The sequence below is a fragment of the Camellia sinensis genome, chromosome 11, assembly GCF_055761805.1.
Source record: "Camellia sinensis isolate YWXY chromosome 11, ASM5576180v1, whole genome shotgun sequence".
Classification (NCBI taxonomy): domain Eukaryota; kingdom Viridiplantae; phylum Streptophyta; class Magnoliopsida; order Ericales; family Theaceae; genus Camellia; species Camellia sinensis.
In genome coordinates, this window is record NC_138971.1 from 10,461,192 (window position 1) to 10,488,277 (window position 27,086).

The 27,086-nt window shown below is 34.3% G+C and overlaps 1 protein-coding gene across 2 annotated transcripts; it reads right to left on the bottom strand.

The window, feature by feature from the left end:
* Nucleotides 1–187: 187 nt before the first annotated feature.
* Nucleotides 188–25,809, bottom strand: LOC114296305 (uncharacterized). Of its 2 annotated transcripts, XM_028240605.2 has the most exons (8): nucleotides 24,525–25,809; nucleotides 21,017–21,116; nucleotides 15,102–15,158; nucleotides 13,569–13,686; nucleotides 8,775–8,857; nucleotides 4,202–4,263; nucleotides 3,994–4,093; nucleotides 188–486 (listed from the first exon to the last, which is right to left on the bottom strand). In XM_028240605.2, exons 1-8 carry the CDS (start codon nucleotides 24,848–24,850, stop codon nucleotides 430–432), a joined length of 903 nt encoding a protein of 300 aa, XP_028096406.2. In that variant the 5' UTR covers nucleotides 24,851–25,809; the 3' UTR covers nucleotides 188–429. The 2 variants fall into 2 exon arrangements, with proteins under 2 accessions (XP_028096406.2, XP_028096415.1); XM_028240614.2 differs by lacking the exon at nucleotides 15,102–15,158 and having other exon boundaries at nucleotides 24,525–25,765.
* Between the last annotated feature and the right edge of the window lie 1,277 nt (nucleotides 25,810–27,086).

A 27,086-nucleotide genomic window follows, 5' to 3' on the forward strand; every position in this document is an offset into this window, starting at 1 on the left:
AGGTGAGGCAATGATGAGATTTACATAATTGGAGAAAATGTTATGCTGTATAGTGAAACATAATCGAATAGATCAAGCAATCATCTTGGTAAATTTTTCCAAGCAAATGACAAGCCACACTCTCACCATAAGAATCCACTCCAAGGTTACCTGTTCTCTAAATTCATAGAGTGATCCGGTTGTCATCTATGCAATTATTGTTATTATTATAATATCGGGAGAGGTAAACATTTCAGTTTCCAAAAATGGGATGTATCTCTACAAATTTTTTCTCATCACAGGACCCAATATGTGTGATGAGTATGTTTGTACACAAAGTGGAAGAAAGAGAGCTCCTATAATCTGTCTTACGCATTTACAGCAGAAAATTGTTTTGTACTTACACATACAAAGATAAATCAAACTCAACCTCAAGGATTGAGCATGCCATCAACATCGGGGCTCCTGTTTCAAGTGGACTCCACTTGATGAGCCGAACATCATTGCCTGGAGACAAAAACAAAACTTTCAGCCAAGGGCTGGTACAAAAAACAAATAAATAAATGCAAGGAAAAGGAACAATTTATCCATAAGCTTAAAGAAATTGCAGCTATGAACATAGCCAAGACATGACCATTGACTACAAAAGATTTTTTTTTTTTTTTTTGGATGACCAGGAACTGAGCCACCACAGGCGCGTAAACTCGGTGTTCAGAGGCCACCCCTAAGCGTATAAACCGAGCAAATGGGAGGGGAGTCAAACCTCAAACTGCCTGGATAAGAAATTGGGCAAGCCACTTCTCAATGTGAACCCTAAAACTAGATATAATTGGTAAGAGGTTAGGCTGATGTGCTTCATTGTATTTGTATGTAATGATTAATCTGAGGTTTGGACACAACTAATACTTCCAATATGCTAAAGTTTCTAAGCATCTTTCACATAATCAAAATCCCTTGCCCGAAAGGGCTACAAAACTATCTACATGAATGGCAATTTTGCCCACAGTTGGTTTCCATTTCTGTCAAACCTATGCATATGTGGTCTCTATTTTTTAATGGACGCAACTATGAAAACCATAATTTCTCACTATTAGAACCATATCAACATGTTGATTCCCATCATCGAGTGTTCTAGTTTGAGAGTTATTTGCATAAAAACCCACACGCATTTGTTAACACCACTTCCAATTTTTTTCTCGTTGAGTAACAGAGCCACAAAGAGTGGAGATCAGATCAAGGCACTTAGAGAAAGCCTATTGTATCAACTGAGCCTGAGAAGATCAGAGCCACGTGAAGCGCAGTGCCAGCAAGGAGCTTAGAGAAACACTCTTAGGCTCCATTCAGTTGTCAAGAAAAGAAAGTAAAGTACAAGAAAAATCAATTTCTTGATAACTTTTCATGTTCACTTAGCAATTGAGTTGTGAGACTTGTATTTTATGTTTTCCCTCAACATGTCTTGCAAAAAATATAAGATCTTGCACGAATCTCAACAATACACTTTCCTTTTCTTGACAAATGAACACACAGGAAAATAAGTTTTTGCTTTTTCCTTAACCTCAGTTTACTACATTTTTCTTGAGAACAACTTTGTCACACAAAATTCCTGGCAAATGAAAGGAGCCTTGAGAGCTAGGTTTACCAAGTAAGGTATGGTAAAGTCCATGTGACTTCAGTATACCTTAAACATTTGATTTCAATAACGGATATTGTTGGTTGGTTGGGTTTGTGGTTTTTCCCTTGAAGAGAGATTTCTTCATGGTTTTCCACATTAAATAAAAGCACGAGTGTATTTAACCAATCTATAACTAAACTAGAACAGGTGATTTTCCGGCTATGAAGTAAAACATTACCATTGGCCCCCACTAACACCTTATAATTATATATCAATGATCTCCCTTATCTATACTATCATCTATCTATACTAATATATATGTAATGGCTTCTTATGGTGTTGATGTCTCATATTTTGGGTTTTCCCAAAATGCCCCTATAGTTAGTGTTTATGTAAACTATACTATTACATATGTGAAAGCTTCCATAATACCCCTATAGTTAGTGTTTATGTAAAAATTATATGAAGAGGATGGGACTCAAAACCGAGATCATGGGTTTGATAAATAAGACACCTACCACCAAGGTTTTAAAAAGCAGCCGCAACCGTTACATAACGCCGTTACGTAACGGTTTTGGCGGTTACCGCCACCCGTTACGGCCGCTTTTGTAGTGTGATTGAGAATTTTAGGTGTGTCGGCCGTAGCGGCTGCCGTAGTGGTCGTAACGGTGCCGTAACAGCCATAACGGCCTGTTTCGCACCATTACGTAACGCTTCTAAACTGTTTCTTTCGAAAAAACACAAAAAAAAAAAAAACTGAAAATGGGGGAAGAGGGATAGAGAGAAGAGGGAAGATAAAGAGAGAAAATAGAGGAGCAAGAGATAGAGAGAGAGAGACAAGAGGGAAGATGAAGAACATGTTATTAATTTGTTGAAACTATAAGGCCTATGTTATTCTATTCAGCTGTTATTACTAAACCATTTTGTTTGTGTGTGTTTATCTATATATTCTTTGAAAACAATACTAACAATAAGTGTGGTCATTATCTATTTGGCTTGGTTAAAATATGTATATATATATATATATATTTAGGCTCTTATTTATTCTCTTATTTTTGTCATTATTTATCTTATATATAATAGTTAGTGATTCATTTTTTGTAAAATATAAAGTCATTAATTATTAATATGAAATGTAAAAAACTCAGTTTATAGTGATTTAAAAATATGAAATATATTGGATCATACTTAAAAATTTACAAAAATTGATCAATATTTATTTTTAACCCAATAAATATGATCATGGAAAAAAAATATGCGTATCGGTAAGTTTTTTTCAAATTGTGTGAAAAATAAAAAAATACATGGTTCCGGTTACCACAACCGTTACACTACGGCCTTTACACCCCCGCAACCGCAACCGCGTCACCGCCACCATTACGGCGACCGCAACCGCTTTTCAGAACCTTGCTTACCACTTAAGCAACATACACTATGTGCGTACATTTCTCTGTCATTATTCTTATACTAAACACTTTTTTTCGAGTTCCACTAGTTGCAGTAAGACATTAACATTGGATTGTTAGCTTACCACCTTTGGCCCTGAAAAATAAAAATGTAAAGCTTATTGGAGCAAAAGCTTCAATAAATTAAAAAATGACATTTTCTTGTGCATAAAATCAATTCTGAACTTCTCAATCACCCTACATTATTTGCTATGTTGTGGTCTAAACCTCAATAATCAGAAAATTTGAAGTGGCCAGTGTGTGAAAATATGTTAAATCACTAGAGGGTAAATAAAGGACTACAAGACAATTTGATAGGCTGATGTATAACACGGGGAAATGGATTCAAAGGCATCAAGAAAAAAATTCACACGAATTTACGTGCGCTCCAGAATAAATGTGATCCCCGATAGCAAACAACATTTACAATTATCAAAATAAATAAACAAATAAATAAAAATAGCAAACAACATTTGCCATGGACTTTAGATCGTGGAGGGGCAGGGGCAGGGGCAGGAAAAAGGAAAAAGATGCAAACAGTAAACAAAATGCCATGATACCTTAGTGACAAGGGATCTTATTCCGGAGTAAAAATGGAGTAAAAATTCAGTATAACAGTAATACCATGTCATCATTGACACATGCTATCATGGCCCAATAATAAAACTAAACATGGGAGGGTGAACCCCAATATTCACGTGTAACTACTTGTTTGAAGAGGAGTATGCAACTGCTACATATACATAGTGGGACTTATTGTGCTTAAATCTTAAGTTATTATTGGGCAGTGATACATGTGTTGGTGATGATGTGGTATCACTGTTGTGCTGATTTTTTTTTCGTCATTCAGGGAATAGGGTCACATTCAAGGACCACAGCAACTTTCTTACAAAAAAAGAAAAGAGAATACCCTACCTACATAAATATGCAAAAAACTGTGACTGCATGAGATATTACCTGCTGAGATGTACTAGGAAATATACTATTTGCAAGTTCCTCATTTATTGTTTCAGGCAGTGGTGGCATCCGCCTCATTATGCCAGGCATCTCTCTCATGCTGGAAGAATTGAGTAGCATTTTCACAAAGGCAATTATTGACAAGAAACCAAATATGAACCAAAATCAAAAGCAACAGCATTAAAATACATTAAGAGTATCCACATACTCTTTTAGTATGACAGCTATGTTGTTCCTTGCGCGAAAAAAGAGATCGATGTTATCATCTAACTGTTTGTTGAAATGTGAAAATGAAATGTCAGTCACAAAACAACATTTTTTCAAATTGTTGACAAAAGTGTACAAAGAGAAGCAATTTATATCTCATGCACAAAATATATATATATATATATATATGTAATTTCATCAAGATCAACATTAAAGATGAGAACAAAATGCCAAAAAGAAAATCATAGAAAACATTTATGACGAAGGAAATGATTCATGAATACGATAAGTATAATATAATAATGTCACTCCAGTTCTATGCAATGACGACACATTGAAAAGGTTCAGCACCCCATTTTCTGTGGTTCAATAACAAAGTGATTTTTGATTTGACATGCATATGGAAAAAAACCATTTTCCCATGATTTTTCAAGCAGTTGATTGTGCTTGCTTCTTGATTAAAAAAAATAGAAAAAGGAAATAAAAGGGATCTGATCAATTGAGCAATGTTATTTAACTGATTCATCCAAATTTGAAGTCCCTGAATTAAACAAGAAGGTGAATTTATCTTTTCTATATTCTTCCTGTGCGTGCGTGCATGCGTGTGTGTGTGTGTGTGTGTGTTTGTGTGAGTGAGAGTGAGAGAGAGAGAGAGGACAATTTAAAGCAGACACACACCACCACATTGAAATTGGGACTTCAACCCTGCACTCAATGCTTTTAAGATGGCAAGAGATACCACTCAAGCTAACATCTGATAATCACATTATTGTTCATTTCCGTAAGATCCTCTGGAATTCAATAGACAACTTGATTTTTTTTTTAAAGTGAGTTTATTACCAAAAACAGAGAAGTAGATCAGCAAGGAAGGCATACCTTCCATTACAAGACGAGAAAAGACTCAACCACAATCAATCAAAATAAATCTAAGAGTTATTACTCAAAAACATTTAAGGAAATATTCCAATTTCTACAAATTAAAATATTAGAAGCAGAAGGCTTGACTCCATGAAACTGCATCCTGACATCATATTTGATTTGTTAAACTTGGCTGGGGTGCTTTGCAATCCTCTAAAAATTCTTTGATTTGTTTCCTGCCATATGTAGTAGATCATAGCAGACCAAGCAAGCTACCTAACAATGTTCTGGAAGTTTTTCCCACTAAATTTACCAATTACCCAACTGATTTCAGCTAGCCAGAGATGGCAAGGTTTACTGATATTACACAGGCTAGAAACCTGAAACCAAATAGATCTAAAGAATGGATATAAGAAAAAGAGGTGTTGCAGATTTTCAATGTCCTGATTACAAATCATGCAGGTTGCACTGTTAATTATTCCCCATTAAAAGAGTTTATCTCTAGTTCCGAGCTTAAATTTAAGTTTCTGCTAAAGACAAATTCATGATTTCAAAGAGTCGTTCATTGTTTAGAAAATTACGCTATTATGCAAAGCCTAGGCCTGTCTTTAGCATAGCTCCTGAGAATACTATGATCTAAAACACCACGAAACGTATTGAATGCACACCAAAAACAGTGGATTGTGAATCTTGTGTTCTAGGAAGCATAGATATGGATACGAGATACGGATACGACACGATACGGATACGGCGATACGACAAAACCTAAAAAAAGAGGATACCGGTACGGTTAGGATACGTTTGTGAAAAATATATTTTTTAAAATTATTAATAGTGAGTTACACATAAACTAAAGAACGTTGAAAACCACATTGTAATTTTATAATGCAAAATACCAACCTTTAAGAATTTTATATTAATTTAAGCTAGTAGCTTGTTTACTTTAAAATTTTTAATAGGTCTTGCAAATATTTCATTTCAATATCAAGTTTAATATATTTATATTATAATAATAGAACAATTCACAACTTATCCATATGCTTTTTCCTTTGACACTAGTGAAAAATATTGTATTCAAGTTTACTTGCTTATTTATTTATTGATATTTAATTTTACCATTGTTATATTCTCTTGTTAATTTTTACTTTCTATGTAGTTATAGGGGACATGCATGAAATAAGTATGATACATCAATTTGATAAATTCTATTATTTAATTCACTATGCTCTTCTTATCGAAGAAATTAACAAAGTATTAGAAAAATATTCTTATATTTATACTTGCAATTATATTATATTATATTACTATGCTAGAAATGTTACAATTCTAATTTCATAAAATAAGTAAACATGACTTGGAGTATCCGATACTTCAAAATTAAGTATCTGATACTCCAAAATTAATGAAAAAATAATTAAGAAATATCCGATACTTTTAATAAGTATCCGATACGTATCCGCAAGTATCTAAGGAGTATCGGTATCCGATACGGATACATCACTCTATTTGAAGTATCCGTGCTTCATAGCTTGTGTTTCACCATGAATTCTATCCCAAAAAATAGAATGAAGAAGTCCTAATATCTATTTTAAAAAAACTCTATTAGTAACCAAATTGGGAATTTTCGATTTCAAAATTCTTATCAAGTATATATCCACATTGTTTTGATTTGTCATTAATCTCTCGTTATTTTATACAAACTTGCAATGTATTTTACTTGTGACAGAACTATATGCGTCCCCAAGTGTCAAAAGAGTGTCCGGTTCTTGAAAAATTAAGAACCATAATAGGGCACAATTGGATGCATGTGCAATACATGTCGGGAGATGTCCAACGATGGCAGCGGTTGACACGCGTACATGGGACTTTCTTAGGAGTTTTTGTGCTGCACCAAAATGTCAACCCTATGTTTCAAAAAGTCCATTGAAATTGGTAGACTAATTAGATAAAGAAGCTTGAACCAAAGAATAAATAAAAAAGTTGCAGTAATCAAATAGAAGTTTGGGGCCTTGGGTAACCATTTTATGCAGGCAAAGTGAGCACTAACTCAAATAACTTATTAGAACAAATGAGAGTAGAAACTGATTCAAGGATTTAATTGGATCATTTTAGAAACTGATTCCCGCCTACTGCTTACATGAATTTTGCACAAAACAAGTGACTAATTGGCTTTAGTGGGGTCGGCTTATTCATGTAGCTGATCCTACTTAGGACACAAGGCTTGGTTTGGTTAAGTGAATCATAGGGTGCCGCAAGGACTGCCCTCTGCATCTCTCAGCTAGGCTCATTCAAGGACTGCCCTCTGCATCTCTCATTAATCTCTCGTTATTTTATACAAACTTGCAATGTATTTTACTTGTGACAGAACTATGGATACATACATTCCCCAAGTGTCAAAAGAGTGTCCGGTTCTTGAAAAATTAAGAACCATAATAGGACACATTTGGATGCATGTGCAATACATGTCGGGAGATGTCCAATGATGGCAGCGTTTGACACTAGTCCACGATGGCAGCATTTGACACGCGTACATGGGACTTTCTTAGGAGTTTTTGTGCTGCTTTACCAAAATGTCACCCTATGTATCAAAAAGTCCATTGAAATTGGTAGACTAATTAGATAAAGAAGTTTGAACTGAAGAATAAAAAAAAAAGTTGCAGTAATCAAATAGAAGTTTGGGACATTGGGTAACCATTTTATGCAGGCAAAGCAAGTACCAAGTCAAATAACTTATTAGAACAAATGATAGTAGAAATTGATTCAAAGATTTAATTGGATCATTTTAGAAACTGATTCCCTCCTCTCTTTTTTTCTTTTAATCAGCGATTCCCTCCTACTGTTTACATGCATTTTTAGTGGGGTCAGCTCATTCATGTAGCTGATCCTACTTAGGACACAAGGCTTGGTTTGGTTAGGTGAATCATAGGGCGCTGCAAGGACTGCCCTCTGCATCTCTCAGCTAGGCTCTTGCATGTTCAAGATGTCCTCCCCCCCAAAAAAGAAAGGAACCCCACAAATACATTGTGCATGCATATACGAGCAGCAATTGTTCATGTAGACAGGCGTTACACACTAATCAAATAGTGATACAACTAAAAAGGAATGGACTTTTTGTTGAACAAAATATAGTTATTTTTTGGGGCACTTTTTCATAAATCCATTTTCAACTACTTATGTTCTATTTAGTCCACATTATTTTCTTATATTCCAATAAGTCCTATAGGTGACATAGTTACCAAAATACCCCTAATAGTATTCACATTTTTAGTATGAATGCTCCGTTCACATTGTCAACGTGAATGTTTACACTGTCAATGTGAACATTCACACGTCAATGTGAATATTCAAATTGTAAAATATGAATGTTCACATTACTAAATTGCTAATCGTTCAAAAAATATTTGTAAGGGTAAAAAAGTCCATAATATAAGAATTAAGATTTGGTAGATCAAATGTTCAAATAATAGGACTTATTGGAGTACAAGAATATCTTATGAACTAATTGGGATACATACACTTAAAAAAGGATTTTCTAATAAATCTCCCTTCTTTTTTTTTCAATAATAACAACATTTTATGGTATTGAGAATCTACACAAGCAATGCTACCTTTTCTCTATTATGAAATGTCATTTTAATCAAAATATATTTCACATTAAATTTTAAGGAAAAATCAGTATTGTTATATCTCCATGAAAATGTAGGATAGAGGCTCACCTTCAGTATAGAAAGATTCGCAGAAATTTGACTAAGAACTCGATTATTTTGCTCCAAAAGATGTCTTGTTGGGCCACATAATGCTGGGATCAATAAAGAATATGAATTATACATTGATAAGAGCCAAATACTAGAAGGAAAAAATATAGAACTGAAAACACATCTATTGCGTGTCTAAATAAGTATTGGGAAATTACATGCAGGTGGTATTTGCAAAAAATTATTACATCTGTGTGAAAAAGTTTATAATTTTAATTATTAATATTGATAAAGTTTACCATTAATTTATTATTATTTTTCAACTTATACACTGAGAAATTCCCCTAATAAGTATTATTTATAGGCTTTGAAAGCCTAAAGTGAAGCTATGGGGCCCATGGTACCAAGGAACCGTTTTGGTCGAAAGTAAGTGTCCATGATAGTGTGTAGAGCCTTTATTTACATTTATTCTAAACTAGTATCTGAATTTTTTTATTTATGTTTTCCCAATTTTTAGGAGGGCTAAGGGTGTTTTGGTAATTTCCAAATTGCTGGACTTGGGTGCTAATTTGGATCCACAAATTTTGTCACGAGTCAAGTTATTAAATGGGTCATTATATGTGGGTTTTATTAGGTCTAGAATAGTATAATAAGGGTGCTAAAGTTTCTTATTTTTTAGTCATAATATTAATTGGAGTACGATTAGACGCCTTTCTATGCAACTTTAGAAAATTGTGATTGTATTTTGTGTGTTTCTTGGCTCTAACATGGGTAAGCCCGTGATCTTTCTCTCCTCTTCTCTCCACAAGAAAGTAAATCTCTTCCCCAGGTGCTGCTCATAGACCCAGAACATTCCAAATGACAGTTAGACCTAATAAACCACAATCTCTTTCTCTAAGCATAAAGCCTTTGATTTGATATCAAAACCTATAAATTGCTCGCTGCCCAAGTCCTCGAACTACCAATTTTCAGAAAATCCAGTAAACTAGAAAACTGGCTTAGAAGCCTAAGAAAATCAAGAAAAAAAGAAAATGAAGACAAAAATTCTAAAAATCACTCCTAGAAAATTTAGGCAATGCACCTAGGAGTCTTGAGACTTTCTTTTTGGACAAGTAAAGGTTTTATTAAAGCGGCACCAAGGAGAAGCAACCCATATACGAAAAGATCTAAACATCAAAAACCAAACCAAATCAAGCCTTAAGTCCCATCAAATGGGGGCGGGTACATGAATCCTTCTTCTCCACTCGGCCCTATCAAAGGCCATTTCATTAGTCAAATTAAGTAGATCCATATCTTTATTTATAATGCTAGCCAACGTTAATCTAGGCCTATCCCGTCCCCTGGCACTTCCATCTACCGTTACAGCATCGCATCCCTTCACTACTGCCGCTGTTGGGGTCTCCGTTGAATATGTCTAAACCATCTCAATCGATTTTCTCTCAACTTATCTTCTATCGGTACTACTCCTACTCATTCCCGAATACACTCATTCCTAATTTTGTTTTGTTTAGTCTTGCCACACATCTACCTTAGCATCCCCATCTCAGCCACACTCATCTTATCTGCATGTTCTTTCTTTATGGCCCAACACTATATCCCATACAACATCGCTGGTTTAATAGCCATTCTATAGAACTTACCTTTTAGTCTAGTGGGTATTCGTTTATCACACAGTACCCCAGATGCACTTCTCCACTTACACCAACCCGCCTTAATCCTATGAGCTATATCTGCATCAATCTCCCCCGCTATTGTGATAATCGATCCTAAATAACGAAAATGTTCACTCTTAGGCAGTTCTTGATTCTTAATCTTCACTTCTCCTCTACTTTCATTGTTATTGTTACTAAATTTACACTTCATCTTAGTTCTGCTTATCCGGAATCCTTCAGATTCAAAAGCTTTTCTCCAAATCTCCAACTTTGTATTAACTCCTTCTCTAGTCTCATCCACTAACACGATATCGTCTACAAAAAGCATACACCATGGCACATTATCCTGAATATTTCTCGTCAACTCATCAATAACTAAAGCAAAACGATAAGGACTTAAGATAGATCTTTGGTGTAACCCGACAGTGATAGGAAATTCATTTGTCTCTCCAGCAGGCGATCTAATAATGGTCAGCACCCCTTCATACATGTCCCTAATCACATCAATGTAAACTTTTGTTACCCCTTTCTTCTCTAACACCCACCATATTATATCCCGAGGCACTCTATCATATGCTTTCTCAAGATCGATAAACACCATATGAATGTCTCTTTTCTTTTCTCTATACTGTTCTGTTATTCTCCTCAAAAGATAGATCGCTTCCATTGTTGACCTGCCAAGCATAAACCCAAATTGATTATCTGACATCTCTTTTATATCTCGCAATCGGCATTCCATCACCCTCTCCCACACTTTCATTATATAACACATTAGCTTGATTCCTCTATAGTTGTTGCCATTCTGGACATCTTTATTCTTATAGATTGGCACTAAAATACTCTTTCTCCACTCATCAGGCATGTTCCTAGTCAACAAAATTTTGCTAAACAACCTAGTCAACCAAGCAATCCCTTTTTTACCTAAACACTTCCAAGCTTCAATAAGTATATCATCGGGTCCTAAAGCCTTATTTGATTTCATCTTCTTAAATGCAATCTCCACTTCCAAGTGCCTAATCCTGCGATAGAACCTATAGTCTTGATTTATCGTATTACTAGCTATTTTTTCCCCTATTGCCGTACTTCCATGTTCCTCATTTAATAGTTTCTCAAAATAGTTCTATCTTTTCTTAATGTCTTCATCTTTCACCAATACCTTAGAATCATCACTCTTGATGCACTTAACTTGATTAAAATCTCTTGTTTTCATCTCCCGTATCTTAGCAAGTTTGTATACCCTCTTCTCTCCCTCCTTACTATTTAGTCTAGTGTATAAATCATCATAAGCTTTCAACTTAGCTTCTCTCACTATTTTCTTGACCTCCTTATTAGCCAATTTATAGATCTTAAAGTTTTCCTCAATTCTATACTGCCACTTTTTAAAGCACTTTTTTTTTGCCTTAACTACCGCTTAAACCTCTTTCCTCCACCACCAAATTTCCCTAGAGCTGGGTCCCATTTCTTGCAACTCTCCAAGCACTTCCCTTGAGATTCTCCTCGTACTATTGGCCATCGAGTTTCACATAGTGTTAGCATCATCTTCCAAATCCCAAGTACCTTATCAATTCTATTCTTAAATATTTTTAGTTTATCCCTTTTTAGGTCCCACCATCTCGTCCTACGACGCCCACCATTCTTCCTAGCTTAGTATTGCCTTCTAAAACATAAATCTAGTACCAAAATCCTATGTTGAGAGGTTAGGCTCTCTCCAGGAATCACCTTATAATCATTGCATTTTAGGTGGTCCAATTTTCTCACTAAGAAATAATCTATTTGGCTCTTAACTGATCTATTCTTAAAGGTTAAAGGATGAGTTAATTGGCTAAAGGATGGGTTAATTGCACTCAAAAACCAACTATACAAAAAAAGAAATTAATCTACTCTTTAATTTGAAAATAAGCTCTTCTCTCTCATCAAAATCCCTTTTATTGTGTTCTCCCCTCATTATCCAATACCAAACACCAAGCCTTCCTTTTTTTTCCGCACAAGGCCTCATCTCCGAGAATGAAGAAGCTCCCCAACCTTATGGGGGAACACCCACTCTAAGCCAAACATTAGAAAGGATCGAAGACCACAAATCTCATGCCATCTTGCAATGAATAAGAAGATACTCATGGATTTCCCATCATGCTTGCACATACAACACTAATTAACATTAATTTGTTTCCTCTTAATCACATAATCAACAATTAAAATTTTTCCATGTGTTGCAATCCACATAACAAATGCAATTTTTAAAGGAACCTTGGATCCCCACACTTCTTTCCAAAGAAAAGGAACTCTCCTATAACCCACTAAAACTTCATAAAAGGACTAAGCTTCAAAATATCCTGACTTCAACCTCATCCATTGAATTTCAATCCCGTCCCCTCCAACACCAATGCGAGGAATGGCATATACACATCGAAGAAGCTCCAACAATTCCCCACTTCCCAATCATTCAAGTCTCTAAGCAAGCCAAAATCTCAAAAGACATGATTGCAATCCACCTCGAGATACTCACTAATAGCGACCTCCCTATTAGTCCCAATGAGAGGAATAGTAGGATAAATCGGTTCCAACTTCTCTCCACACCACTAATGGTTGATGGTTCCGGAACCTCATTTGCTCACCATTTCCATTTTTCTACTACAAACAGAATATATCTTCAGAAAGAATCCCAAATGCAATGGATACCTTTCCAACAACCCCAAACCATCAGATATAGCAACCTCCTCCGACTCTCATCCCCCCTCCATGTATCTCCATATTTACACACCACCACCCTCCTCAAGTACCCTATGTTACATTGACTCTTCTAAATTTGAAAGTACCCATATAGAACACTTAGCACCTAGGTTAGGGAATTGGACCCACATCCTATTTTCCCAAGAACTTTACTAAGTTGAATTTTCATGTTGTCCTATGTCCGTGTCTCATGTCCATAACCCAATGATTTGAATTTTTAATTCTTTCTAGCTATATGTGCTTTCCAAATTGCTTTTATTGATATTATTCAGTAAAAGGGGGGGAAAGAAAAGACACAAATGGAAAAAGGAATAAAGAAAAAACATTAAGATAAAGCCAAACTAAGAGAAACAACCAATCATTTCAAATTGCAAGGATTTCAATGGAAAAATGACATAAACAAGAACGCCTTAATAAAGGAACAAAAGACACTAACCTTCAAAATGCATGTGTTCATTATGGTCCAAATGGTTCGGGATCAAAGAATACGGAGCCATATTCAATAGTGAAGCTGAAGATATATTTATCTTGGAGGATGATGCCACCAATTTATCCTGAAGAAGCATGATCTTTAGAATACTGGTTCTACAATCAACAACATTACATCCTAAACACATTAATTGATTCAATAAATAAATAAAGCAATCATATCCTGCTGCTCCACTGGGAACATGAAGTTGCAAACATTAAGTTTCTTATAGTGAGTTTTTAGTTGGTTGTCCAGCAGTTTATAAATTGCTTTGAATGTAGAAACAAGAAAAGCCACAATTTTGGCCAACAGCCACAAAATGACAACCCTATTCCATTCATACTCCATGGGTAAACCCACTTTAAAAAGTATACAAATCTGCATTACACGCAAAAAGTGGGTAAAAACGTTTGTGAAAAACTTTTTCTTGTAAAAAAAGAAATAAATGAACATTTTGTCTTACATTCAACATGGAAGAAGGTCAACAATTAAAAATCAGAAATAGACATAAACATGTGTCTAAGTGCAGCCTACTGGTATAATGAAAGACTCAGTTCTGGCTAATTATGCAATAGAAGAATTTACGCTGCCAACTCAAAAGTTATGGGCACGGTGCAGCAGCTTGTATAAAAAGTGTCAAAAGTAAGAAGATGTTGATATCATAGCATGCGTATCTTATTTTCAGATCATTGTTTCTAATCAAGTCTTCAGCTATGTTACTGGGACTAGATACAGTTGGTATGTGTCTAAGCTACGAAGAATGGATATGGACACGCTTACATGGCAAACTTCAAAAAATGCAATACATGACAAGTGAGGGGACAAATAAAATATATAATTTTATATATTACAATATATATACGAATATTTCATTTACACATAATAAGAATATACATTATAACATGAATTTTCTGAGTTTAAAAGATGATTGATTAATAAGTATAAATTTATATTATTTTTCTTTTATCATTGGATACTTAGTTATTTTATTCAAACTTGTAATATGTTTCACATGTATCTAAGCGATAGACACATTTTTTTCCCAAGTGTCCAAAGCGTGTAGAAGTCTTAAAAAAATAATAGAGCACATTTGCATGGCTGACATGGACACACAACTTTCTTAATAGTGTTTGTGCTTCTTAATGTAAGTGCCGAAGATATTCAAACATGGCTAAATTTCAAATTTCTTAAATACTTCTTAATTCATGTAGGGAACAACAGTAAATACAAACATAGAGGAATTTATGAATAGAAACACAAGTTATGATGCATAGTTTCATACAAAACTCTACTACTTAGATTTATTGGGTGCATCTCGAACTAGACATGTCTGACACATATCTCATACCCTTATCCGATTGTCACGTGTCCAACACTGGTACTTCACAAATTTAAAAGAGTTCATCTTACAAAGGTTTTAAGTTGAAACAACTCATTGTTCATTTAAACAAATCATGCAAAACAAAAACTAAGGAATATATATGAATTGCAAATGAATACCTTCCTGTCTTTCACTTTCTTCCCCAAATTTGGGTCGTCACATTTCCTTTTTTTTCTCTGCCAAATATGATATGGGTAAGATTTTTACTCAAACTGGAAGGCTTCAATTAAATCAAGTGTGCAAATATTTCCCCCAAATGCATAAGATGTGTATATTTATAGGTAGATGTAAATGCATAACAGGTTGCTTCACATATGGCAGCCAAAGTATGTTGGTTAACTGGCCCACATCGTCAGCAACCAAAATACTCCCTTCTTGTCACATGCAGAAACGTCATTTAATTTGTAACAGAACATATTCAAACAACGGGACATTTTGGATCTTGCATTATTTATTTTCATCTCTCCTACCTATGTAACTTAGAAGAATATCAATTTCTTTTTCCAGACAGCAAACTACCTCAGCAATGCTTGCATTTGCAACTACTAATGTGGGTCTCAAGATAATAACACTGGAACAATTAGAACACAAAGCCCCCTCAAAAAAAAAAAAAAGATCTTCAAGCCCACCATCAGGGCATCCAGATACAAAAACTTACATGCAGCCTTCTGTAGTCATATTATTCCATTTTCGCAAAAAGGTTACGACATAAGTGCCAAAAACATCCCCCATTTTTCAGTACATTTTCAGCTTCAAACTAGAATACTTCTATCACTGGTAACAAATCTACAGCTAGTAGGGGAAAAAAACCAAAACAGAAATGATGAGGAAGGAGTGACAAAAAGGAGAAAGTCTTCCCAAGCTGCCCAGGCCGGTGGATTCTCCCTATTTTGAACAAAGCTTGGACTTAGAATATAGTTATAATACAGCATAGCCCACAAATAAAAGAGACAGTTCAATTAGAGACAGACTCAATTGGTAGTGGAAGTATATTTTTTGATAAATAATAAGACCTTATTGAAAAAGCATCAGTGTGATGCAAAGAATACAAGGAAGCCAAAAAAAGATCAGTAGTCGAAGTAGATAACCACGGATGTTATCACAATGTCAAGTGAGTATGCCCTGTAGGCTTTTTTTAAACAATGCTTGGACTTTGGTGATGTACACCCAAAGGCCCACCATACCCCAAACCGTACCCGCACTCATGGTAATTTTTAAGGCCATCCTCAACTTTACATCTGGGGCCAGCCACCCTGGCTAAATGCAGATGTTAGAACATGTTTCATTGTATTTTATAACTTCTTTATATGTAAAGTATAGATTACTTGTATATTTCTCAAAATAAATAAACAAAAAAGAATCCAACAAAATGATTAAGAGTCCAATCAAACTACCTATATCTATGTTACATGGATTCTTCCAAATATTTGTGAAGTACCCGTTTTGGACACTTGACACAAGCTAGGAGATGGGATATGTGTCTGACATGTCTAGTGGGAAATGCACCACTCAAGAAATATGTTTTAGAAGAGCTTTTTATTTTTTTTTTTTTGAGCAACAACAAAATTTTATTAAAAAATGTGAAAGAGAACAAGGAGTCCTCATACAAAGAGAGAAAAAGAGCGAAACAAAAACATAAAAATCATAGCCCTAGGGAAGGCAAACAGCAGCCCAATCCCTAGAGATCAAGAACAAGGGAACTCCTTTAAAAGGAGGGGATACAAATGCCCAAAATAACGCCAAATAATTCACCCTATCCCACAAAGCCTCTACACTTGCTTCCTTGCCATCAAAGATTCTAGCATTTCTCTCCAACCATATGGCCCAAAAAATAGCAAAAACAATACAAGTCCACATTGTTTTGGCTCTCTTGGTTCTCCCAAACCCTATAAATTGAATAATAAGCATTTGAATACAGTCGCGTGGAGCAACCCACTGCTCATCACATAAGCCAAACAGCCGCTGCCATAATACACGAGCCACCGGGCAATGAAGAAATAGATGAACCGCTTCCTCCAAGTTCCTCTTGCACATCACACACCATTGAAGACAAAGAGAGTAATTAGGCCTTCTCCTTTGGAAAACATCATTAGTTGTTACACCTTTTTGAGCCAAAGACCACATGAAAAACTTCACTTTATGAGGGACGCCCACTTTTCAAATTTTCTTATGAGAAGGAAACAAGGGAATAGAGGGATTATCAATGAGCTTATCAAAAAAAGATTTACATGAAAAGACCCCGGAAGAGCCCAGATTCCACACCCTAATATCACAACATGAAGAAAGAGAGACCCCCTCAAGCACTACCAACAAAGATGCCATCTCCCACGCCTCCCTATCATTCAAGTCTCTAATGAAATCAAAATTCCAAGAGATGGGTGCCATAGAAGAGCAAGCCACCGACGCTATCGAAACATTTGAAGAACGAACCAACCAGTAAAGAAGGGGAAAAGATCTATCAAACGAGATATCCCCTAACCAAACATCCTCCCAAAAGCGAATGTTCACCCCATTCCCCACACTCAACGAAAAGTAGTTAGACACAAAAGGATACAAACGAGAAATAGATTTCCACGGTGAATGACAATTGCCTGTATTAACCACATTAGAATCTCTACCATTGGGTTGAATTCCATACTTGCTTTTTTTAATAACTGAACACCATAGCGAATTACTTTCAATCGAAAATCTCCACAACCACTTGTCCAAAAGAGCAATATTCCTAACAATGATGTTTCCAATAGCTAATCCACCTTTTTCCTTAGAAGAGCTTTTTATGAAACTATGCATAAGACTAAATCATGAAAAAGTGCTATGGTGGTTTGTAAATACCATTTCACCCTAAATAAATGAAAGAAGTGTTGAAGAAATATAAAATATAGCAGTTTCCCAGTGTCCTTGGACATAAGGACTAGATGAATCTAACAATTGGACACATACCCACACCCAGCACCTGAGCCATGTAACATAGCTATATATTGCAGGCCTAGAGGACAACATGTGCAACGCAAGGCATTAAGTACAGAAGAAAAAAGAAAATATGAAGCCAATCTATGGGAACTCTTGATCAATTGCTCAAATTCCCCATGCTACCCCAGAACGAGAAAAAAAATATGGTCATAATGATGACTACATAAATTCCTTCCTCCTAAATTTTGGTTTAACAAAAACTTGATAATATTTTAACACATAAGGAGATGACTACATACTATCAACATCATTTATTAACATTAAATAAAAATTGGGTTATTTGCATAATTTTCATTCGTAAAAGTTCAATGCCATGATAAAACAACATAGCAGTAATTTAGGGTCATTCCAACACCTCAAAATCACATCGTTTAGTGGGTGTTTGGGGACCAAACAATCTCCGGATCATAGCTGTCAAATCAGGATTCGAATAGTGAATCGAAATGACCTCATACTGAATCGTGAATCGTAAAGATTCAATCACTTTTTTCTAAATTACTTAGAAAAATATATTTACACACTTAGATGTTAATATATCTTGTGAATATGAAATATTTAGACTTAAAATGAAAATGTTATTTTGAATGATGATCGTGTAGTTTAATAGGTAATAAATTAACAAAGGTTCCTATGTAAGATTACCATCTAATTTTTTTTTTTTTTCCTTTCCCTTTTTTAGATATTTCTTATCAACTATTCTTAACAAAGATAGTAACCAAATAGACAAAATATCAATTTTTAAAGTAATAATAATTAACAACAATATTGATATTTGAACAATAAGCATACATACTTTTGCAAGTAACAGTGACCAAATAATAAGAAAGAATTATTTAGGATTTTTTATTTTAGGGTAAATTACATTGACACCCCCTGAGATTTATGTTTATTATAGTTTTCCCCCTCACCTTTTGGAAATTACATCCCCCTCCCTGAGATTTAAAGTTTCATTACAAATTGCTCCCTCTAGCAATTTAATTTTTTTAAATACCAATTTGCCCTTACTAGGTAAATCACATTGACATCCCTCACATTTTAAAAATTACAATCCCCTCCCCAAGGTTGAAAGTAGCATTACCAATTGCTCCCTCGGTTAGTATTAGTTGAAAAAAAAATTCATCGGAAAAAAAAATTATTTAAAAAAAATTAATTCAAAAAAAAAATTTGTTAGTCAAATTTTTAAGTTTCTGTTTAAAAACCAACGTAAACTCATTTTTTGAATTTACGTTTTTTCCTCAAATTTACAAACGGAGACAACCATTCATAAACCAAAAAAATTATCAAATAAGATTTTATGACAGTTTTTTTAATTTTTGTAAATATAAATCGAAAACTGAAAATGAAATGGTTACCAAACAGGCCTTAGATGGTAAAAATGTCGTAAAATTAACAAATAATTAAATAAGTTACCAATGTAAGAAATGACTTATCAAAAGATTCTTAGGTTATGTATGGTTTGATTTTTAGATATTTTTTTAAAAAATTCAAAATTAATTTGGTTAAGAAATAAAAAATAATTATCATTGTTATATAATTTTTATCTTTCGAGTGTAATAAACATAAATCTCAAAGGGTGTCAGTGTAATTTTTATCTTACGTTAGTTTTTAAACAAAAATTTAAAAAATTGACTAACAAAAATTTTTTCCGATTAATTATTTTTTCAAATAATTTTTTTTCCAATTAATTTTTTTTAATGAATTTTTTTTCAACTAATACTAACCGAGGGGTCAATTGGTAATGCTACTTTAAACCTTGGGGAGGGGATTGTGATTTCTAAAATGTGAGGGTTGTCAATGTAATTTACCCAGTGAGGGCAAAATTGGTATTTAAAAAAATTAAATTACTTGAGGGAACAATCTGTAATTAAACTTTAAATCTCAGGAAGGGGGATGTAATTTCTAAAAAGTGAGGGGGGAAACTGTAATGAACATAAACCTCATGGGGTGTCAATGTAATTTACCCTTTATTTTAAAACTTAAAACATTTTAAAAGGCATAACTAACCTCAACCATGTAATATTCAACTTCAATTTAATAAAATAGTAATAGATAATTCATGGTGTAGGTTACTTTAATCTTAAACATCTTTAAAAGATATATTATGATTTTTTAAAGGAAAAAAAATGAGAAGAAATGTTAAAACATGTCGGGTCTGATTGAATTTGATTGAATCATATTAAAAATTCCATGATCACTAAAATAATAACAAATCATATATATATTAGTTATTTTGGTATTAGACAATATTAGAAGTTGTCTTATGTCATTTTCACTAAAAAGATGGAGAAAAAAAAGGTTGAAAATATATCGGACACAACAATTTCAACAATTGTATAAATCGTAAAAAGTAAATCGAATCGGGAGTCGTGTGATTCACTAGAGATTCACTTCCAAAACAAATTCATCCATAAATTTGTATCGATTTTGTAAAAATTGCGAATCGAATCGCGAATCATAAGATTACGATAACAGAGCTCTGGATCAACATAAGAAAGCAAAATTTAAATAATTTAAGCGCCTAATAGAAAGAACAACAATAATGAACAACAAATTGCAAAAGTGTAGAGAAAAATATTTTATTTATGCAGATGTGAAATTTGATTGTATTTGCATTTCAACTAAGACCACAATTAAAAAAAAATAAATCATATGATCTGAGAAAATTCATTCCATAGAAGAGGATTTTATCCGATTGAGTTCTGGAACCAAATCCAAGCTCATTCAAACTAGATTAAGATGAAATTAAAGAGAATTGTCTCAATGAAGAGAAACTGGGCAGGGCTACCAACTTGGTAAAAAAAAAAATCAATAAACTTAATTGATTGCACAATTTTTAACACCAAATGAGAAAAGAGCAACCCATCTAAATTGGTATATTCAGGGATCACTACTGTCTTGTTTAGGGGGAGGGGGGAGGTTCTGCAGAAAATGGGCTGGGAGACAGGGAAGAAGGAAAAGAAGAATGTCCAACAATGTTGGAAGCTGGATTTTTTAGTTTTCCACACATTATTGTTCTTCCCTGTAAATGATGATCAGATTGCATCATCATCAGTGAGGAGCTTACCGTCATCCACCTACACCTCAGAGCCACGGCACGTACATCTTTATCATTCAACATAGCTGCAATCTTAATATACTTCATGATACTGGGTTCAGCAGCATATCTACAATTCCATGCAAGAAAAAAAAATATTCATGAATATGTATCCAATAGAAGTAAATGAAATCCATCACTGTGAAAGGGAAGTAACCTTGCATACATATTCAAGAATTCATTCTGTCAAAAATAGAAAGCATTTCCACATTTATTCACCATGTTATATATAAAATGTAAATCAGCATCATAAATAAGCATTCTTAACCAAACACATGTAAAATGATAAATGTAGTTTCATTGCCAGCTTTGTGAAACAACGAAACAACCAAGATTTTTTAGCAGCAATAATGAGAAATTGTGACTGTAAAAGATATCAGGGCAACCTTGATGCAGAACAGTGCAAAACAGAGAAAGAGAAATCTTAGGTGTCAGCACATAAGGGGGTCTGGCTTCAGCAGCAAACATAATAGAGATCTCAAAGATTTTTGTTAATTTATTCCCAAGTCTCTCTCATCTGGTAGTGTTAGGAATCTGTAAGTATCCTCCAATCTCATCATATAAAAGACATCAAAACTCAAAACTCAAAATAATAATAATCTCAACCAGAATTTTAATCAAATAAGAAAACAACTCTATCTGGGTGTCTGCTAATCAGGGCCAACAGACAAAATGCTGCCCAACCACAAAATCATTGGGTGGGCCACCCTATTGTGTTGACGTCCATAATCTCATGTGTTTTGAGGCTTGGTGTTGGCACCAATTCACCAGGGGTGAGAAGAACTGGACACTAGCGAGTGTAACACCTAGAAGCTCTGGTATTATTCCAGCAAATCAGGTTCATGTTGTTGCAACTCAGCTCAGGTGATCCATGTCAAGTTGTCCCTTCCAACAAACTAAGAACTGAAATTTCATCATTCCTATTGAAAACAATTTGCTCATCCACAATAGCATTAATATGTTCTTTTCAGGCAGAGGACATGGGCAGCGCCCAAATCAGGTATAGGGTTGTCATCTTGGTTAAGGGAAGGCTAATTCCATAAGCAAATCCTCAATGACATAATCCGTTGAAATTCCAAATAACATCGACAAGAATTAACTTGAATTTTATATTGTTCTTACTTGCTTGAATCTAGTTGCTAATCTTGTTATGCAATTCATGAACAAGTAGGCATTTGCTAATCCTATAGGGGTTTTCTAGGTTTGTAACCATGCACAACTTGAAACGGGCTCAAACCTATAGACATGTTAATATAACTACTGTATGCACATTGGGCTTTAGGGAGACTGGAATCCCAGTTTCTATTGTTGTCACCCACCAGACATCTCAAGAAGTTTCCAAAACTCCCATTGCCAACTTCTGTTTGACCATCTGTTTGGGGGTGAAATGAAATGTTGTGGAAATTTTCAACTTCGTGCCTACCATATGCCAAAGTGTTTTCCAAAAATAGCTCATGAATCTAACATCCCCAATAGATACTATAGTATTGGGACGACAATATAATTTAGAAACCACTTCAAAATAATGTTTTGCAACTTTTGAGGCATTAAAGGTTTTAGAGCATGGAATAAAATGGCCATTTAAGAGAAGAGATCAACGACTAGGAAAATCGAATCATGCATCTTAAAAGTAAGTAGAAGCCCGAGCAAACAATCCATGGTTACATCTTGCAAAGGAAGTGCGGTGTAAAGGCCAGTGTTCTGTCTTCGATGTTTGGCTAACTGACACGCATGACATTGGTCCACTAATTTGGCAACATCTATCTTTAAGCTTGGCCAATTAAAGCATAGTCTTGCAAAATCTCAACTCAACAACTCAGCTTCTTTTATCAAATTTAGGTAGTGTACTTCGTGATCGGAATAGAGAACAAACTATGGTAGAAGATAATGGCACTAGCATCGTAAGGTGGCATACTTTCCATATAGCATAGAATCTTCTAGAGGACAAATTCTTGCACTGTAGCATAGAATCACTTTCCATATAGGTGGCATACTTTTGCTTGACGGCATTCAATTGGATGACGTTCCTAACTAAATACTTCACCTATGCCAATGCCTGACACATCACCCTCTGGGGTTGTTTGGAAATAGTATTTTTAGTGACTTTTTGGCTTTTTTATGAGGTGAAAAAAGTAAGTGTGTTTTAGTGTTTTTAGTGTGGCTTTTGGACTTTATGATTTTTTTAATGACTTCTTGGCTTTTTTGTTTTTTGAGCCTAAGAGCCAAGTTGCCAAACAGGGCCTTCAACCTCAAATATTTTTGTGATGTCTGGGAGATGCATGATTGGTGCCTCAGTCATTTTCCTTTTGATATCCTCAAAATGCTCCGGTAGCATTATCTCTCCACTTAATTCACCTTCTTCAAGCAATCAGTGATGGTAGACATAACAATGCTAAACCCTTTTATGAAGCGGTGATAAAAAGTAGTGAGTCCATAAAAATTGCAAATATCATGGATGTTCTTGGGCTCTGGCCACTTAGCTATCACCTCAACCTTCTGTGGGTCAGTAAACACACCTTCTAAAGAGATTATGACATCTACTTTTTTTTTTTTTTTTTTTTTTTTGATAAACTAAGAGACTATGACATCTATGAAGATGATTCTATTGGTGAAGAAGGAATACTTCTTAAAGTTGGCATAAAGACTAGATGTTGTCAAAGCCATACAAACTTGTGTGAGGCAGTGAAACTGTAGCTCTTTCGATTTGCAATAAATGAGGATGTCGTCAAAGTACACTACCAAGAACTTGCCTTTGAAAGGTTTGAGTCTAATAATAGAGATCTCAAATATTTTTATTAATTTATTTCCAAGTTTATCTCAGCTGTTAGTGTTAATAGTCTTTAAACTGCCTACAATCTTATCAAATAAAAGTGTCAAAACTCAAAATAGTAACAACCTCAATCATATAAGGAAACAACTGTCTGGGTCTCTGTCGGTCAGGGCCAACAAATAACATCATTTGCCCAACCACAAAGTCATGGGGTGGGAACATAACGCCCATGGGCCATCCTTTTGTGTTGACACCTATAAACTCGTGTATGAGGCCTAGTGTCTGCACCAAACCTCTGACATATAAATAGTAAATGCTGTTATTTGCCAGATAGCTGAAAGACCAAATGGTAATAGCTATGATATGAATAATCATCGACTTCCTAGGAAGGATAGAAGAATGGGACCAATGATGGGTATACAATGCATTCCAGATGTATGATCATTACACTTCAACCATTCCATGAAATTTGATTTGAGGCAATAAAGTTTTTCCTCAATCAGAGCAAGGCAATCAAACAAACGAAAAGCATAAATTGACTTAATAGAAAAAAGAACAAACACGACGCACGAAGATCCCACTTGCAACAAGGTCCCGAAAGGTAGCAGGTTGACGAAAATTATGTTAATGCAAGTCTTGTAAGACCACAAACAAAAAACATGTATACGTTGCAAGAAATTTAACAAACCCCTGGAACAAAGTACCTACTTGTCAAGTCCTTCCTCCAACCTTTGTTGTTCTTCAACAGACCACTCTGCAGCCATATCAGCGTCATGCTTGAGCCCTGGCACAGAATCGAGAAGAAAAGAACCAGAAGAACTCCCAGCTTGAGTCATTCCTGGATTATTGTTAATGATGCTGGAATTTCCAGAAAACACCATGCCTGCTGTACTATTTATCCCGTAATAATTCGCCATCGGGATCATATCAGATGTGCTGTTTATAGCACCTGACTGAAAAGATATAGCATGCCGACTAAAAGGAGAGCCAAAAGTTCCCCCATGGCGAAAACCCGTGTTCGATTCCGCCGCCATTTCCACTCTTATTTCCTTAAAAGCTAACTAATCATAAACACACCAAGATTTTCAAATACCCAAAAATTCCACAGGATTTAAATCCAATAAAATTTTAAAAATCAACCAAAGCTTCAGTTTTTAACATTTGCGTCAAACCTCCGCCTTATGAGACTCTGAAAAACCTCCAACTGGTGAAGAATCCAAAAGTTCACACACTTTACCGTCACAAAACTCTAGAATTTGTGCCCTATACAGATTCAAGCTCAATCACCCTCCCATACAACATCAAAGTCTCTCATATCGAATTCCCAATTGCTAAGCACAATCCACCAAAAACAAAACCCTAGATTCCCAAAAGAAGAATCACCCACAAAAGTGAACTGCAAATAGAACCAAAAAGCAAAAAACGAAATTAAAAACCACCCAGAACCCAAGTACACAATCCCACTAAAGACCCTAAATTCAAGCCACAAAACCACCACACAAAAGCAGCTTCATCTTCAATCCACTAAATTGGACGAAACAACAAAAAGATTCACAGATGATTCAACTCAACCCATTTCAAAACCCAAAACCCAGAGCTTAAAACTTATAGACGATTAGTGATTTGTGAAGAGAGAACAATGAATGGTTACCTTTCTAAATGCACAAACTTTCCGAATGAACCCTAATTGGTTCTGCTGCCTTTATCTCTCTCTCATCACTACTTTTGCTTTTGGGGTATTTTTGTTTTGAGCTTTCTCGCTCTAACTTTCCCACTCTTTCTCTCTCATCTTGCTCTGTAGAGGAATGAATATGCTACATACACTACATTGAGGAAGAGCCAATGAGAAGGAGAGCAATGGGAAAAAAGCTAGGGTTTGTGGGTCATTTAAATTGGTGAATGCGTGTGGGTGCGTGCAGATCTTGGAATTCAGCAATAGTGCGAATCCCAATAAGCATTTGATGCCAATTATTGTGACCCTCTCCCATTTATTAAATTTTTGTGAAATTATTGCATTCTGAATTTATTAGAGATGAACTTCTCAATTTTATGACAAAATTGGATTCATTTTAATTTATTTTGATAATTTAAATTATTTATTTTATATAATTAATTAAAAAAAATTATACACGTAAAGAATGATGTCAATTCAGAATTGATTGTTATATTATTAAACTATTTTTATATATACGGCCTACATATTTTTAAAAATAAATCATTCATACTTTATAATATATACGTGATTTGATCATATAAATATTTATACTTGATCAATTTAGTTTTTTTGCATCTATATTTTTTTCAACTTGTCATATGAAATGAACGGTTCAAATTATTGATATAAGTACACATTAATCCTGCAATGCACCAATTTCACCTATAAAATTGAGATTTTTAACTTTATTAAATCCGAACTCTTTCCGTTGGTGATCCAATTAGAGAAGGTTATTGGACTTTGTGTACCCATTTCAAGGAGAAATTATTGGTTGGTCTTAGGGCACTATCACGTGATATCTCAATGATGTTATAATTGGTGAACATTGTAAGGTTCAAAAATTTGTGTTGAATAATTAAGAAACATGAAGGAGTATGGTGAATTGTAATTGATATGGAATATGGTCACGTGGCGCTTCAAGACCAACAAATAATTTTTCTATTTCAAGACCCGATAATTTAAAAATGTTAATTCTATAATTGTTGATAATATAATTTATGTAAAAAATTAAGTTGATTTATGAAATTTGACAGCGAATATGATTTCAGAATAAACCATCTATTTTTTTAAGACAAATGTAATATGATTATTCTATTATAAATATTCGATCAAATTAATTTTTTTGTTTAAATATTCTTCTCAGCATATTCTATAAAATAAATAGTTCAGATCATTCAAAGTATGTCTAAAAAGCCCAACAACTTATCTATAGTTGAATCAACTTCTTGCGAGTATTAGAGGGGAGTTAAATCTTCTTTTTTTTCAAAAAAAATTATTTTTTATTTGTCAAATTTTGCTTTTTATATGCTCTTTTTATGTTTATGATGAATCTTATTTAAAATATTATGAGTCTTTAGAACTTTTTAAAAAGATTTAATTTTTTTTTTTATTGTTGTCATATCTTGCTTTTATATGACATTTTATATTGATGATGAATCTTGTTTAAATATAATAACTTGTATTTATATGTATAGTTTTGTTGTGTAAATACACCACAGAAGTAAAATAAATAATAAAATATATTTGAGAATAAATATTTTTCTTTTATTTTAATA